At 34.5% G+C, this 15,890-nt stretch overlaps 1 protein-coding gene across 3 annotated transcripts in view; it reads left to right on the forward strand.

Annotated features, from left to right (window-relative positions):
* The window catches only part of LOC130800073 (uncharacterized), a 47,133-nt gene that overhangs the window by 3,912 nt on the left and 27,331 nt on the right, over window positions 1-15,890 (forward strand). For all 3 annotated transcript variants that reach the window (XM_057663422.1, XM_057663424.1, XM_057663423.1), the window contains 7 exons: window positions 8,174-8,268; window positions 8,365-8,864; window positions 8,956-9,163; window positions 9,301-9,615; window positions 13,946-14,090; window positions 14,174-14,311; window positions 14,842-14,923. In XM_057663422.1, the coding sequence (XP_057519405.1) occupies window positions 8,174-8,268; window positions 8,365-8,864; window positions 8,956-9,163; window positions 9,301-9,615; window positions 13,946-14,090; window positions 14,174-14,311; window positions 14,842-14,923 (1,483 nt within the window). The remainder of the gene's footprint in view (window positions 1-8,173; window positions 8,269-8,364; window positions 8,865-8,955; window positions 9,164-9,300; window positions 9,616-13,945; window positions 14,091-14,173; window positions 14,312-14,841; window positions 14,924-15,890) is intronic.

Genomic DNA, 15,890 nt, shown 5'->3' on the forward strand with positions numbered 1-15,890 from the left:
CGAATCAAATCGGTGAAATAAGCCAAAGAAAGAGGACAACAAGATATAATATCTAACCTGTAGTTGTTGCCATGAAAATGGTTAAATCTGCCATGGAAACGTTACAATGAAGGACAGAAGGAGGCGTGAAGAGGGAAGAGAGGCACGGTTAGGGTTTGAAATGGATGAGTGGGCTTTTGAAGTACATATGTTTTGTTTTGTCATTAATGTCACGTGACCGTTGCTTTTCCCAACATTTTGACTATTTTTTTTTTGGAGCTTTTAAATGTGTGGTCTTTTAAGCATTTCTTTCCCTTTTTTTTTACTGTATTTCATTGTTATTTTGGACTGTTATATTTTTTTCTCTTCAAAAAGTATTCTTTTTATTTAAAATCTTTTTATGTTTTTTTTTGTTCTATTTTCATTTTAAATAAAATAATATGAAAACTTGTACAAATCATCAACCAAAAAATCGAACCAAACAATCTGAGAGAACAAACAACATATATGCTGACTAGCGAATCACGAATCCGAATCCATACAACGAATCAAACTGAATCATGAATCGTGTGACATTGGGTTGGCCTAACTGGTCAAGTTTGTTTTACTTATTTTTTGATAAATTTTTAGTATTAAATATTTTCAAAAAAATAGATAACTTTTTTGTTTTATATAAAGGAATTTCTTATAAAAGGATCGATATATCGTTATGAGGCTTATAGAAAGGAATTTTAATTTTAACTTTAATTAAAAAAATGAGCTTGAAATGTAGTAGGTTACAACTAGAAATGAAGACTTAAAAATAAGAAATTTGACAAAATTGAAAAAACGGGTTGAAATGGTTAGGTTTGACCAATTTTTTCTGATTCTTCTAGGTTGAGTTATTTTCAGGTTACATGTTTAATTTTCCGAATTATGACCCACTAATTTTCATGGTATTACTTTTTAATTATTTTTTATCACCCTATTGTTTTGCATATTATAAAAAATAAGATCTCTTAACTTTTTTTCTTTAGGCTTATGAAATAATTTAAGAATCTGAAAAGTAAATTGATATAAGAATAATAATTAGACTAAAGATAAAATTTTCATTTAATTTTCAAAATCTTCTTTTATTAACATGCAAAATAATAGGTTAATATTAAAAAAATTTAAAATAGCAATACCACAAAAAACTAAAAGGTAAAATAAAAAAATTAAAGAGGTAAGAGTTTTTCATTGAAAAACGTGAAATCAGGAATAAGATAAGAGGAGGGAGAAATTTTTCTTCCTCATCCTCGACATTTAAAATAAGAAGAAAAAAATAAAAGAAGAGAAGAGAATACTGACCTCCATAGATTCCAGGTAGATTTTCTTTCTTATTGTTTCACTCTATTTTATTTATTTATCTATTTTTTTTATAGAGAATGAATTACATTAGGGTTTAGGCTTTCTTACTAGATTTTAAAGAGAAGGATGGGTTTGCAAGATAGGGTTGAAGAGAATTTATGGTGTAGATAGTTGGTTTAATTTAGGAATTAATTCTTTAATTGGTAGATTGGGGAAAGAGTTTATGGAATAGTGGGTAGTGAGTAAGTAATTGGAAAAGATTTAAAAAATGATTATGTAAATATGTGATGAATTAATTTTCGTAACAGTGAAAGAAAGTTTTTGTTTTAGTATACAAAGTCAAATTTCAAATTTAAGTTTTTGTTTGTAAAATTTTGAATTTTTTGTAAAATTTTTGGGTTATTACTTCTAAATAAAGTTCGACATCGGACTTATAATTTGGTGAAGTAAAATTTTGGCTCAAAGGTGTTACATTCTTCTTCCTTTTAGGGGATTTTATCCTCAAAACTGGATCTTACATAGTTGAATAGTTTACGGTATCGATGTTTTATGACATCCTTAGTCTCTCATGTCGCTTCCTCTTGCTTTTGGTTTGATCATAATACCTTGACTAATATAATAGTTTTTATTGCGAGTGTAATTTTTGTGTCAAGGGTTTTAATAGGGTGATCTTCAAAGTTGAGGAGTTTTTAGTAGAATGAGAAGGTATTTGCGTAGTTGGGATATATGAAAAATATTATGGACCTTAGCTAGTTTTGTGGGTAAGGCTAATCTATTTGTCACTTCTCCATGTCACCTTCTCTGTAGTTTTTGCTTTACCATTTTCGATCCTAAATTTAATGACTTGTTGACTCTTCAACAAATAGAGCTTTTCACATGTTCCCTTATTGCACCTCATATGGAGCCATTCCTATGTTGGCATGAAAGCTATTGTTATATAAGAATTCAATGTACATTAGGTTCTCATTTCACCCTCCACCAAAGTCCATTACACACGTTTTTTTTACATATTAGGTTTGAGTGGTTCTTTATGTGTGCTCATATAGGTGAAACGTTGTGCTGAATTTGAGTACAGTATTCATGGCTTCTAAAAGCTTCTTCTAAAAGTTTGACAGGAACTAGAATCCCATCTAAGACAATGTCCTTTGGAACTCTATGCATTCTTGTTACTTCGTTGAGCTTGACGTTAATTGCTGCATTGCCCAAATATCGTTCATAACCATAAATCGTGCAGTGTTTGTCAATCGCTCTACCACGACCTAAAAATGCATTCTTTCCAGTTTTAGTCCTTGGTAAAGCCATGATGATGTTCATAGTGATAGACTCCTATTTCCATCTAGGAACCGCTGAAGGTTGCAGATTTCCACTAGGTTTCACGTGTTGAATTCTATTTGACAAGTCAAACATTTTGTCGCAAAGATTACCTCCTCTTGTTTCATCCTAGTCCACCAAAAGTATCCTTTTACATTCTTGTAAAGCTTATCTTCACTAGGCTGTATTAAGTAATTTGAGTTGTGGGTCTCCTTCAATATCATTTACTTGAGATTCTCATTATTAGGCATGCACCAATGTTGTATTTTTCTACCCCATCCTCTTCGATCTTAAAAGCTCTCTCAGTTCTCTTTTGTGCATTAAGACTGTTTTTCTCGAATTTCATCAAATATATCTGGCTCCACTGGGAAAGATCAACAAAACCATGCTTCACAATTTCAAGAATTAGCTTCTTATCCTGCCATAATTCATTTGCTAAAACCATCACGTTCAATGTAAAAAATTTTTTTGACTTGGTGCATCTACCACCTTGTTTGCTTTTCCTTTGAGATATACGGTGTCTGACCTGTAATTATTTATGAGTTAGAAGTCGAACTATCTTTGCCTTTTGTTAGGGTTGAACTGGAAAAACTGTGGAGCACTATAATTGGGAGAGAATGCAATGTAGTAGTTAAAGGTTTAAAAGGGAATGTTACAAGAGAAACAAAGTGGTAGATTGCATTGATATGATGAGTAAAGTCCCCAGCTAGAGTATTTCGAGCATACTCTAAGCTCCCAAAGAGTACTACATTCCGAATTATATTTTTATGATGACTTATTTCTCTCTCTAGATCTCTCTATTTATACTAGAATGATTACTTATATAGAAAGGAAATGATGACAGTACAAAAAAAATAACAAACTAATGAACATAACAGATTGCAGTTTTTCTACTTGAGATTCCTTTTCCATTGCTTGGACTAATATGCCCTCTAATCCTTTAGCTTAATATTGGTCATTCATTATTCATCACATTACCACCAGCACAAAGATCCACCATGTCCATTAGGTCGGTCGTAATCTGGTTTTGGATGTAGATAAGTAGTGCAATTTGTATGGACTTTGCACCAATTTCTTTTGTGACAATGGAGGCAAGATGCAATTTGGAATAATTAAGGTTGAATGGAAAATAATAAAGAAATTTGTTGTTTGTGTTGTATTTAGGCAATAGGCTGGGTGTATGGGATAGTAGATGAAGAGATATATGAGCTTGCTTTTAGATATGTGCTAATCTTTGAAGATCGATGAGTGGATGGGTAAGAAAGAAGTTTCTTCACATGAAAAGAATCAGAATGCTCTTGTTGAGTTTTTTGCTGACATTAGTTTCTTCCTTCATCTCCAAGAAAGCTTCACTAAGGTTAACTACTTCCCTCATCTATGTTTTAACTATGGTCAACAAAATACTAACCCCTCCAACTTCTCAGTCAATATCGCACAATCCAAAAATGGCGACATTAACAAACCCCCTTTGGCCACATGTCTTGTGAAGCTTCTAGGGTACAAACCAGTCATCATCTACTTGCCTTTCACTAACAGATTCAAAGCTTCTAGGGTAGTTTCCACTTTATCTCCTTTTTGTGTCTCTTACCTTTTCTTCCCTTCTTATTTGTTCCAATATTTCTTTTTTTTTTTTTTTTTTTTTTTTTTTTTTTTTTTTCCTGTTTTTCCTCCTTACTTCGTATCTCTTCTTTCTCTATTTCTTATAGGGGGCGGAGGATTGTTTATTTCCACATTTTCCCATTTCTTTTAGAAACTTGAATTTCCTCCACATATGTCCTTTAATGCCCTTTTCCTTTCAACCCAATTTTTTTGGATAATCTTGGTGGGTTTATGGTTGAGCAACTTAATTTTGTGATGTAACAATCGAGAATTCTAGCAAATTTGGAATTCATTTGGAAAAATTGTGATGGAAAAGGAAAAAAAAATCTAGTTTGGGTATTTGAGGATTTCCCAGTGAGTCAAACATCTTGAGTTGTTTTTTTGTGTTTGTTACAGAAGCTTGACGTTGGGAATTGCTGAGAAAATCAAACTTGGTTGTAATTGTAATTTTAGGTGATTTCGGTTCTTTGATCGGTTAGTTATAGGTCGTGGGATGTAGATTTTGGAAAGTGTATGAGCATGGGTGGGGATTATCGTAGCTATCTAAATGTGGTAGTGGCGTTTGTTATGGTTTTGGAATAAGGATCTTCTGGGTGGTTAGGGTGATTTTGCGATGTTGGGTTTTGTGGTGGTTGTTCAATTGATTTGGGTGGCGTTGGAAGGTTAACGTTGTGGTTGTTGACCACATATATGGGCTTAAACATGGTCAACTACTCATCCTTTCTTCCTCCATTAAAATGAGAACAAAAAATCCCTTTTCTATTCTCTTACAATAATACCCCGAACAATGTTTACCTGGAACAGTTCGGGAAGTGGGATGGGAATAGGAATGTGGAATGCTACATAAGTTGATTACGAAATGATGGCTATGATTAACATTCTTTTATTTTAGAAAAATAAAAGCCCATGAATTAAAATCAGAATTAAAATCATAAATTGCATTGCATTACATGAGAATGTTTGCAAAATGCAAGTACACATTAAAAGTCCAACCAATTAAAAACATATTTTTTTCCTATTAAGGCTTAAATCTATCAATCTAATAGTATAACCACTATACATCAAAGATTCTAATACAATTATCTAAATTAATATGAAAATGATTTTTCTAGCTTCTACTCATTCTATGATTCTATATCACCGGACCATATTCCACAAGCTTCCACCTTGGTTCAAATGTAGTAAATATTCAAAATATAGATCAAAAAATGTAAAAGTTTTGAGTTTTTCCATACACACAGGTGGTAAAGTAGTGACTCATAATCAAAGCCTATGACTTTGTCTTACACTTTTTGTAAAGAAAATAGATCCACCTCTATTTCCATTGTAGCTTCCATTGTTATTGTAGCCCCCATTTTGTCATTTATGTGTGTTTGAACCTCTTTGGACATTGCTTGAGTTTGTGTCCTGGTTCACCACACTCATAACACATTATCACTTACCTTAACAATTGAATCTTGGGTGACTCTTGTTGCATGGCTTGCAGACTAATGTCTTGTTATTGTTATCACCTTGATACGCTTGCTTGTTGCTAGAGCTATTGTTGCGGTTGTTTGGGAGGTTTCCTCCGTTATTGTTATATCATGTCCTTTTGTCGTGGCCTTGAGTTTGAAAATTTCCACCATCTTTCCATTCAGTTTTTCCCAAAACATCCTTTTCTCTTTTCAAGATTCTCCACGTTACATGCTTTCGCATAGGTTCCAAAAACGTTTTTGAGGTACTACATTCTTTTGGATCTTGAAGCTTAACCCATATTCTTATTTGAGACATTATGGCATCGTTAGAGACTATGTTTGGCAAAACTTAGCATATTCCATGAACTTTTGGGGATACTCTTCTACACTCATTAATGGACCTTTGTTTGAACCCAATGAACTTGCTACATTTTTGCCTCCTAATGTGATCAGTTAAGAAGCAGTCTGTTATTAGGCCCTTAAAGGCTACCCAATTGAAGTTCAATTTGGCGCGAATCATCAGTCTCCTTGAGTTTCCCACCAATCAATCAACATTTTCTCGAAGATAGAAAGTTCTTTGATCAACTTTCTAGTTTTTGGTTATCTCAAAAAAAAAAAAAAGAAACTTTCTAGTTTTAGGTGGTTGCTTAGTTGGGAAAATTATCTCCATGTCACGTAACTAGTTTTAAAGTCATTGGGTCTTCCCGTCTAATGAAATTTGCCCATTTCTAATTGGCAATCATCTTTGCCATAGTTCTTTATTGTTCTTCACTTTCTTTGATTATTGACTTGGTTTTGGAAAGTCCAAAAGTTTGGAATAATTGTTCCAATACCCTTAAATGAGCAACTAATTGAAATTTCAGCCATATAGTCAAGTTGACGTTTGTGTGAGGGAGTATGTACAAGGCATAAGACACCTATACGAAATATAATGGTATTATCACCATCTAATAAACAAGTTAAAATAATTATTGTACATATTAATTGCATATTCAAGTTAATCAAAAGAAAAAAAGTTCCAACACTCAAAAGTTTGAAGTTCATGGTAAAGACCTTATTACATGCACTAAAAAGAAATAAACTACTCCTCATCCTCATCGTCCTGAGCATCTTCTTCTTTTCCGCTAATATCAATCAAAGGGGAAAGGATCTAGTGTATTAGCACTCCCTTCTTCACATAACTCTTCGTTATAGCGCCACTTTTCACTGCATCAATCATAACTCTTCTCAAATAATCAAGAGCTAAAAGCCTCCTAGTACCATGCATATACCTACTCTTATCATGTGCATCATTAATCATCAGATCTCTATATTTTCTTTGTATGGCCACTAAAGAGCCCAAGATACACAATAAAATATGAGTTTGTCGTTTGGCCCATCAGATAGTAGCTTTCAATAACTACTAATAAACAGTGGACGTAATCGCACATGTCCTCCCTACATCACAAACGAATCATTTTGGGGGACTTGGCATTAGGTCCCATATTTTTGCTTTCGCTACTTTTCCTTGTGATGAGTCTAGGCATTTAAAATATTAAAAGGTAAGTACAAAATACAAACAATTAAATAAGCACCCTCAAACTTAAGAAAAAATTTATACCTCATTTGATCTCGCTCTTAGTTTAACCTATTTTTATTCGCCCTACTCAATTTAACCTAATGTTCATTAAACCACTTTATGCACTTCTCATATATGAGAAATGCACATGATTTAACGAGCTATTTTACTTTAGTCAATTATATCCAAAACCAAAGAACTATCTTTGGCCCCTATTGAAATAATCTCTTTATTATCATTAGCAAGGTTAAGGTTGTGTACATTTGAGCCTCTCAAACGCCACCAACGTCATTGTGGTAATGAAATGTTATTGGTTTTTCATTAAACCAAAATTACCCTATCAACTAATCTATGTGCTAAGATGCAAATATCATAACACTATTTTTAACCTCAACTCTTGATACGATTTTGTAGCAACCTCCAAATTAAACATTTAAAACACAAACATTTGTATTTTAAAAAAATATTATTGATCTTGTTGTCTTTCTGTTGATTAAGACTCCCCAAGTTAAATTTACGTCATTTAAGTAAAAATGTTTGCGATTTTATAAATGCTTAATTTGGAGGGTGTTACACGGGTCAATTTCTGCTGGGAAAAGGATATGGCAGATTTGGGATTACAATGTCATATATTTTTCAGTGGAACAAATGGGAAGGAGTATATGATCTCATGGATTGATTTGTTTGGTTAATGTATATAATCCCATCTTATAGTTTAAATGCTTTGGACTGTTGTAGCTGTTGTCATCATTATATATCTTTAAAGGAATTTTTGTTGTGATTATATTTAATCAATATACGAATTTAAAATGAAATTAGTTAGCTTATTGGTAATACATTAAATAAGCTATGTGAACATTGGTGCTCTGTTTTTTTCCTTAGATATTAAATGATTGGCTGATCACAAATTCAAAACTAATGTTATGTGTAATGTTCGTTTCAGTTGTTAGTTCTGCCACTTTAGAGAGTTTTGTGTGGGAAGGTTTCATTCCTTTGATAAAAATGGTTCATCTGTATGAGAAATCAATGCTTCATGAGGTAAGCTTGTGAGAGGGATGTTGTGATTTTCCTTCTGTATTTTATTTATTGCTCATTCATATGTTTATGGTGTTTTAACTTCTATTTGGTTTTTAGATTGTAGAATTTTTTCTTCAAGTTGCTAGGGAAACCAATAATTGGGAGCTTATTGAGACAACACTAGTTCCGATTCTCTTGAGATCAGTAAGCCTTTCCATGGAAATGAATCAAAATGAAGAGAAGTCTGTCATCGAATGGAGTACGAAGTTTGTCTTTCACAGCTCTAGAGAATCATTAAAATCAGGCAGTGCATCAGATTTTATTCCATTTCTTTCATTGACTTTGTCTTGCTATGTTTTGAGCTGCGTATTAGATACTGCTACAGAGATGTATCAGACTGAGAAAGGGCCTTGCATCTCAGGCAATATCTTCCAAGCTGAAACATTTTGTGGGCATTTGCTATGGGATTTATGTAATTTGACTATCAAAATGCTTTCTCAGACCCTTGATCATAGGTCTTGCACTGTCAGTCTTCTCCTCCCTTCCATTTTTAAAGCATTTGCATGCAAGTGCTCATTTGAAGTTTGCATTCAAGGAGAAAATTGTTGTATTTCCAGGTGCAATATTATACTATTTGTACAGAATTTCTTTTCCATTTAAAATCAGCTTATCAAATTTGTTGTTGTAAGAGTGTTTTTTGGTGTTCAGGCAACATTTCTTCTTGAGACTGTGGAAGTGTTCCAAAGCGTTATTTTCTATGGGATCTGTAGAGAGGAGGGATGCATATGGCGTAATATCTTTGTATCTATCTTATTTTTGTTCTGTTGATTGTGCACAAGTGAAAATGTATGATAAGGCAGAAGAATTTGACATAAGAGCCGAACAAGAATTTTGGGATGAAATTAAAAGAGGCTTGGTACTCTTTCACCCTTTTCATTAATTTTTGTAGTGATATATGATTTCTGCCTTGGGAATCTGTTTCTTTAATCATAAGCACAATTAATTTTCCATAGATTGAAATTCATATTTGTGCTCTGATTTTGGGGTTTTCAGGTCGAGAAAGAAAGCTTAATAAGGAAGTTGTCCTTATTCATACTGAAGAGAGTGGTAGTAAAAAATGAGGCACAACTGCTTAATCCAACAACTGTTTTTGAGAAAAAGTCACGCCAGAGAGGTTCAATTGCTCGCGGCATGACAAAAAGGGATCTTTGGGCTGAAGAGGAAGCCAAGTCGCTGGGTGTTGGACAAACTTCCCTCTCAGCTGATAAACATTTGAGTGAACTGCAGAAGTGGGAGGCATTCATACTTCTCTATGAGATGCTTGATGAGTATGGCACTCACTTGGTTGAAGCTGCATGGAATCATCAGGTTCATACATACATTTACACCCCTTCAATCTAAGTTGCTTCTGTAGGCGCAAATCTTTTAAGTGTCAACTAGTTAGTACCTTTTATCCTCATAGGCTGGGTGAAGAGAACTAAAAGTGCCCCTTTACTAGTACTTGGCTAGTTGGCTCATAAAACTTTGAAGTCCCCCATTTTGAGCTTTTATAGTCCTATATGTCTGTCAAAAATTATGAGTGTAATTTACGTATGGAAGACATAGGAATATTCTTTCATACATGGCATATTCATAGGGTCTTAAATAAAGTAAACAAATAAAAGTTAGTTAGTGTTGTATTTTAGGTTGTTATGTTAGTCTTTTATTAGCCTTTATTCTTGTTTGTATTTTCCACTTCCATATCTTATAATTAGAGGGGAGTATGGGATGTTTTAAGGGAGTAAATATCTAGCTTTGAAGTGGAACCACTTAGGAGTGTTTGGGAGACTCGAACGTCCCATAGTATTGTTCTTGTATTCATCAATAAAGTCAGTTTTTGTTACTATCTTGGCTGATCTGTTACATAGGTATCAGAGCGGTTTACATCTTTTTCCCAAGAAAGAAATAGGAATAGAGAATGGCTGGCCAGGGACGTGAAGAAGGCAGAAGGGAAAGGTATCATCGGAAAATTTCGGACGATGGATGGAGACAGCAGCCACAATGGAGAAGAATCAATGATGGAATTCCGACATGGAAGTATAGCGGTACTATACGATCTTAAGGTTGTCGGAAATTTATGTAGACGGACCGGTGAGAAGGCCAGAGATTGGGGGCTCACCGAAAAAATGCAGCGTTTGGCCGGCGTCGGGAAGCAGTTGGAAAGGAAGGCAAATTTCTTTAGGGTTTCTAAGATGCAAAGGGAGAAGAGGGATATGAAAGGGATCTTAGGGTTTCCTGATGACGTCTAACTGATTTCATCTTTGCTGATGTCATCATGACAAATCATAATTTGGGCCTTTTTACACTCTTAAAAATCAGCTGGGCTTTGGAAGCATTCCTGAATATAATTTTCGATGCCATTAACTTTGTTTCAAGGATTACTTTAAAAGAAAGTTAAATTTCAAAAAAGAAAAAGTTGGGTACCGGAAATTTGGCATATGGTGAGTATTCAACTTCCTTTTTCTTGGTGTATTCTTTAAATTATGCAAGAATCTGGCTAGCTAATGACTCTAAGACTGCAAAGAAGGCCGACGAGAGACAATTCAAAGGTTTGATTGAGGAAATCAGATGGTATAGCTGGGCTTTATCATGGCTTCAACATCTCTTATGTCGGAATTACTGTGCATCGTGGAATTTATTTGAAATGGACGACTCACTCCTTTAAACCACTTCTACAAAAGCTACAATCTTAAAGGCACACTCAAGTACTTAATCGGGTTTATAAGTGTTCTAGTTATTGATTGCTTGAAATTTGGTGTTATCGCTTCGAACCGAGTTACATTTACCCACCTTGAGGGCAAGGTGGATCTTTAGGCTGCCGGTTGTCATACATGGCATATTCATAGGGTCTTGAATAATGTAAATAAATAAAAGTAAGTTAGAGTTGTATTTTAGGTTGTTATGTTAGTTAGTCTTTTATTAGCCTTTATTCTTTTTTGTATTTTTCCCTCCCATATCTTATAAATAGAGGGGAGTATGGGATGTTTTAGGGGAGAAAGTATCTAGGCATTGAAGTTGAACCATTTAGGAGTGTTTAGGAGACTCGAATGTCCCATAGTAGCGTTCTTGTATTCATTAATAAAGTCAGTTTTTGTTACTATCTCGGTTGATCTGTTACGCATTCCCCCTTATAAATTTTTTCTCTTTGGACTAGGTAGTTAAATCGGGGTTGGTTAAACCTTTCGTAAATGTTTTAGCCTTGAAACCTTATACTTGAGCTGTAAACAATGTATTTATAAAAATTAAAATGGACCGTTACTCTTGATGTCTGATGAATGCATCAAGGATTGCAATTTGTTTGACTAGACAATTTCCAACGAGTCTTTTACATGGTGAGTAGCGGGGAGTAGAAATGTAGCAAGCAAAACTAATAGATTTTAATGCTTTGAGTTTCCAGACTTGGCATTATCATTGGGATCAAGGGTGGTATTTGATCATTTCCACTTATTCTTGAGGCAAAAAACTTCAACTGGGGCCATTGTCCATTTAGATTTGAAACATGCGGTTGAAGCTCCCTAATTTTCTCAAACAAATAAAAGAGTGGTGGGAGCAATTTCAAGAAAATGGATGGGAGGGTTATAAATTTATGATGAGACTCAAGTCGCTTAAGAATTAAGATTAACTTGAAAAATGGATGTAGCAAGTTGAATTCTTATAGATTTAATTCATCCCCCAAAAGAACCGGACACGATAATTTTTCATCATCCGGCTCGAGCAAGAATTAAAAGAACCGAATGGATCCATAATATATTTTATCCATATAAAAGGTTCTCTATGAACCCCTTTCTTAAACCTCCCTTTTCGAAGTCATACTTATCCATGGAAAGAAAGGAATTTCGCTCTTACAAACATACTTTGAGATGATTGGAATGCAACTGACGTACTTGAAGAATATCTTGAGTATGTAGCAACAGTTCCAAATGAGCAGATGCAGTTGGTGCAACTTCAGATGCTAAATTAGGTCCTTCGGCTTTCTTGAGTTGGGAAACATGAAAGACCAGATGTATGCTGCAGTTCTTAGGTAGAGCTAACTTGTAGGCCACCTTTCCACTTTTCCGTATTATTTTATAAGGTCCATAGTAACAAAGAACAAGTTACTCATAAATACGTAGCCAAGAAACATTGTCTATAGGGCTGTAATTTAAGGAATACCAACTCCCCTTCATTGAATGATACGTCTCTTCGTTTCTAATCTGCATATTGGTTCATCCTCTGTTGTGCCTTGATGTTAAACTATATCTTATCCAACATTGCTTCCCTCTCTTGTAACATCTGATCCAATGCGTCTACCGTTGTTTGTCTGTGCCCAAAACGAACTAAACGAACTATGTGGGGAGGTACTCGACCATATAGAGCTTGAAATGGAGACATGTTAATGGATAGGTGTGGGGAAGTATTATAACTGAATTCAGCCCAATGCACCCAAGTTGCCCATTTCTTTGGCTGCTTGTTGGCAAAATAACGCATATAGGCTAAGTGCCTTGTTAATAATCTCAGATTGCTCATGGATTGGAGTTTCATACTTGTAATTCCTAGATGTGGTCACCAAAATCCTTTATTAGTAAGCATAATTTATTATGGTGTTTGTGAGGGAACCTTCAAAATCATGTATTGCCTTTTTAATGTAACTCTGTTAAAGCAAGTTACTTGAAAGGGAGGCTCCCAAGTGACAAAATGTGCGAATCCTGCTTTAGCTAATTGCACTGTTAGACTAATAATGCTACATGTCACTAGAGTTTCTTGTTCTCCAATTCCCATAAAATGTATGTACAAATACTACACCATTGAAGAGGGAGAAACCTATATACTCTTGACGTGACACGAACAGAAATTGAGCCGTTTGGCATAGAAGCTAAACTCATTCAATCTGTAATTTGGTGCCATAAAGTAAACATACTGGGAGAGATGACCAATACAGGTGTTTGTTTCAGGAGCAATTATTTAGCATCAATATTGTATTATGCTTGCTTCTGCCTTAAAACGCTCACAGTAACTGAAACTTTTGTTTCAAATTAAGTCAGAATTAAGCAAAGGGAGTTTTAAAGGTGGTATTGTTAGTTTCCTTTTTTACTTGTGGTTTGGTTAACAAGAATGTCCCAACTGAGGATGATCTTAAGAGAAGTAACCTTTTTGTTGATCGTCGTTGGAGTTTGTGTCTTTATCGGTTTATCTTCTACTCAGGTGTGTTTGAGTTCTTTCCAGTCGGCACTTATCATTATACAGTAGTGTTGTTTGAGATCAGCTGGTTTCAGCCTTGTTCACTTTAATACGTCTTTGTTGACTGAAAAAGTTGAAATTATCATTGGTGCTGAATAATTCAGGTGTAAGTGTAAAACTATATCCTTTCCTTAGAAACCCTTTTCGGCATTGTACTATTATGTGCTTTAGCTTGCTTAGTTCAATGTTGAATTGTTGTTTGCTGATACTTCAATGATTTTCTGGCTTGAAGTATCCCTTCTTTTCCTTGTGGTTGATCATAGGTTGTTTTCATTCAAGACTTTAGTGTTTCTGGTTTCTAACCTCATTTTCTGCTGGTACACACACATCCCTTGGTATCCTTGCGTTTAAAAGTTTTGTTGGTTTAAAAATTTTGTTGGTTGAAAAATGTGGAAAGTGTGCTGAAGCTTTTCATCTGTTTATGCCTTATATGTTTTTGCAGATAATTCTGCTACTTCAATCTTGCGTTTCCCATGAAAGTTCCATGGATACTGATGTATCCCAGCAGCAAATTGGTGTGCATGGTGGAAACTTTGGTTGGCTAGCTATATTGTGGGAACGAGGACTATTTCATGATAACCCTCATGGTAGTATTAATTGCCTTGAGATTCTTGCCTTTGATATAATTCTCCTTTTCTGTATATTAATTTCTTTCATTTGGATGATTCAGTTAGATGCCTGATAATGAAGTCATTTTTGGATATCGAGTGGAAGAATCAGGGCAATTGCAGTGAGCTGTTTCGGGTGGATTTTGTACTTGGTGCATTGATGCAAGGGCTGAATGATCCAGTTCACCACAAAGATTTTGGTTTGCATATCTAAATCAATTTACTTTCTCCAATTGTACTTTATGCCATAAAAAGGCCATGTATGTTTGTGGATTTGTGCCTTTTTGTTTTTGAATTTTTCACATGGCTTTAAATTGATCCATTCAGATTGTACATGCATGAATGATTTTTTAGAAGAGAGAAAGGTCTGGTTGTCCTGTTGCTTATGCATGAATGACTTTTTATGTCTATTTGCTCATCAACTGAAATTATTTGAAAACCTGTGTGAACATAAACCAAGTAAAAGAACAAAGAGTTTATATTTTAGCAATGTTCAACGTTTGCCATCATACAACAATTTTCCCTCTTATTTAGTTGCTTGAAAATGCATGCAGCCTTTTTCTATTGATTTTCATCGCGATTTAAGTTGTCAAGTTTTATTGTCGTTGTTCTTTAAAAGCGGATGCTTGCTGGAGTTGGTGTTCCATTGTTGTCATGTTATATCATGAATTATGTCAGAAGTGCTAACTTTATCTTTTGAATGATATTTTACGCTTGATATTTGTTCTAGGTATAAAAGGAGTCTACTCCTCGAAAACAATAGAAGGGGCCTCGAAGTTCTTTCATCAATATTGTAGTTTCCTTGTGGGAAGGTATGTTCTAGAATATGTTCTAGTTTATGGCTAGCAATAGGCTGTTCATCTCTGGATTGATACTAGATTATTAAGAATATTGCTGCCAGATTTTAGTGTAGCGAAGTGCAGTCAGAGATTATTAACACACAAATTCTTGTGTGAGACGGTCTTACCGTGAGACGTTCCCTATACACGGGTTAAGTAACCAACTAATACAATTATTAGCATATGGCTCTTTGTTTGGAGGTCGTCTCACCTAGAGACGGTCTCTCGCAAGAGTACCTTATTAACACAAGGTTCATGTATTTCTATAAGTATTAACACCCCGTTTGGTTGTTGGTATTAAATGAAGGAATGTTAACGGAAAAAATAGTGCAACTTTGGTAGGAAAATCTCGTGACATGTTTAATGGATATCATAAATGGATATTTTGGCAGTCATTCTTTAAATCTATCTATAGATCTGAATGATCAATGTGTCGGTGGCAGTTACCTAGATGCTCTAAGTGAGTTGGCCATTTTTAATGATCAAAGTTAAACGGACTTCTAAAATGTACTTCATATTCTATAAAGATGTGCTAGAGAATTTTTTAAATTGTTGGAGGTCCACCTTCTGAGTGTTAGGGAAATAAATATATGTTTGCTTTTGTGCACTCTGGATTCTTTTTATTGTCTTTAATATAATCTTCTTGGCAAATTTTTAGATTATGGAATCCTCTTGTGACCTTGTCCTTGGAGTTTGGAGTTGTTAGATAGTATATCTTAAAAGGAGTTCTGCAAGCGTATGTTATTAGTTCTTGAGCTGTTCACCTGTTATGAAATCAATATCTCACCTGTAGCTTCCAAAATCTAAAGTTCCGACACTGGATGGTAGTCAATAGAAGATTGATACATACTGTCTGTCATACATGAACTTGTACCTTGTGAAGGATATTGGTGCTTTAGAGTTGTTACTACTAAGATAAGATTGCTAATCTGGTTAAGTA

This window comes from Amaranthus tricolor, chromosome 14, assembly GCF_026212465.1.
Source record: "Amaranthus tricolor cultivar Red isolate AtriRed21 chromosome 14, ASM2621246v1, whole genome shotgun sequence".
Classification (NCBI taxonomy): Eukaryota; Viridiplantae; Streptophyta; class Magnoliopsida; order Caryophyllales; family Amaranthaceae; genus Amaranthus; species Amaranthus tricolor.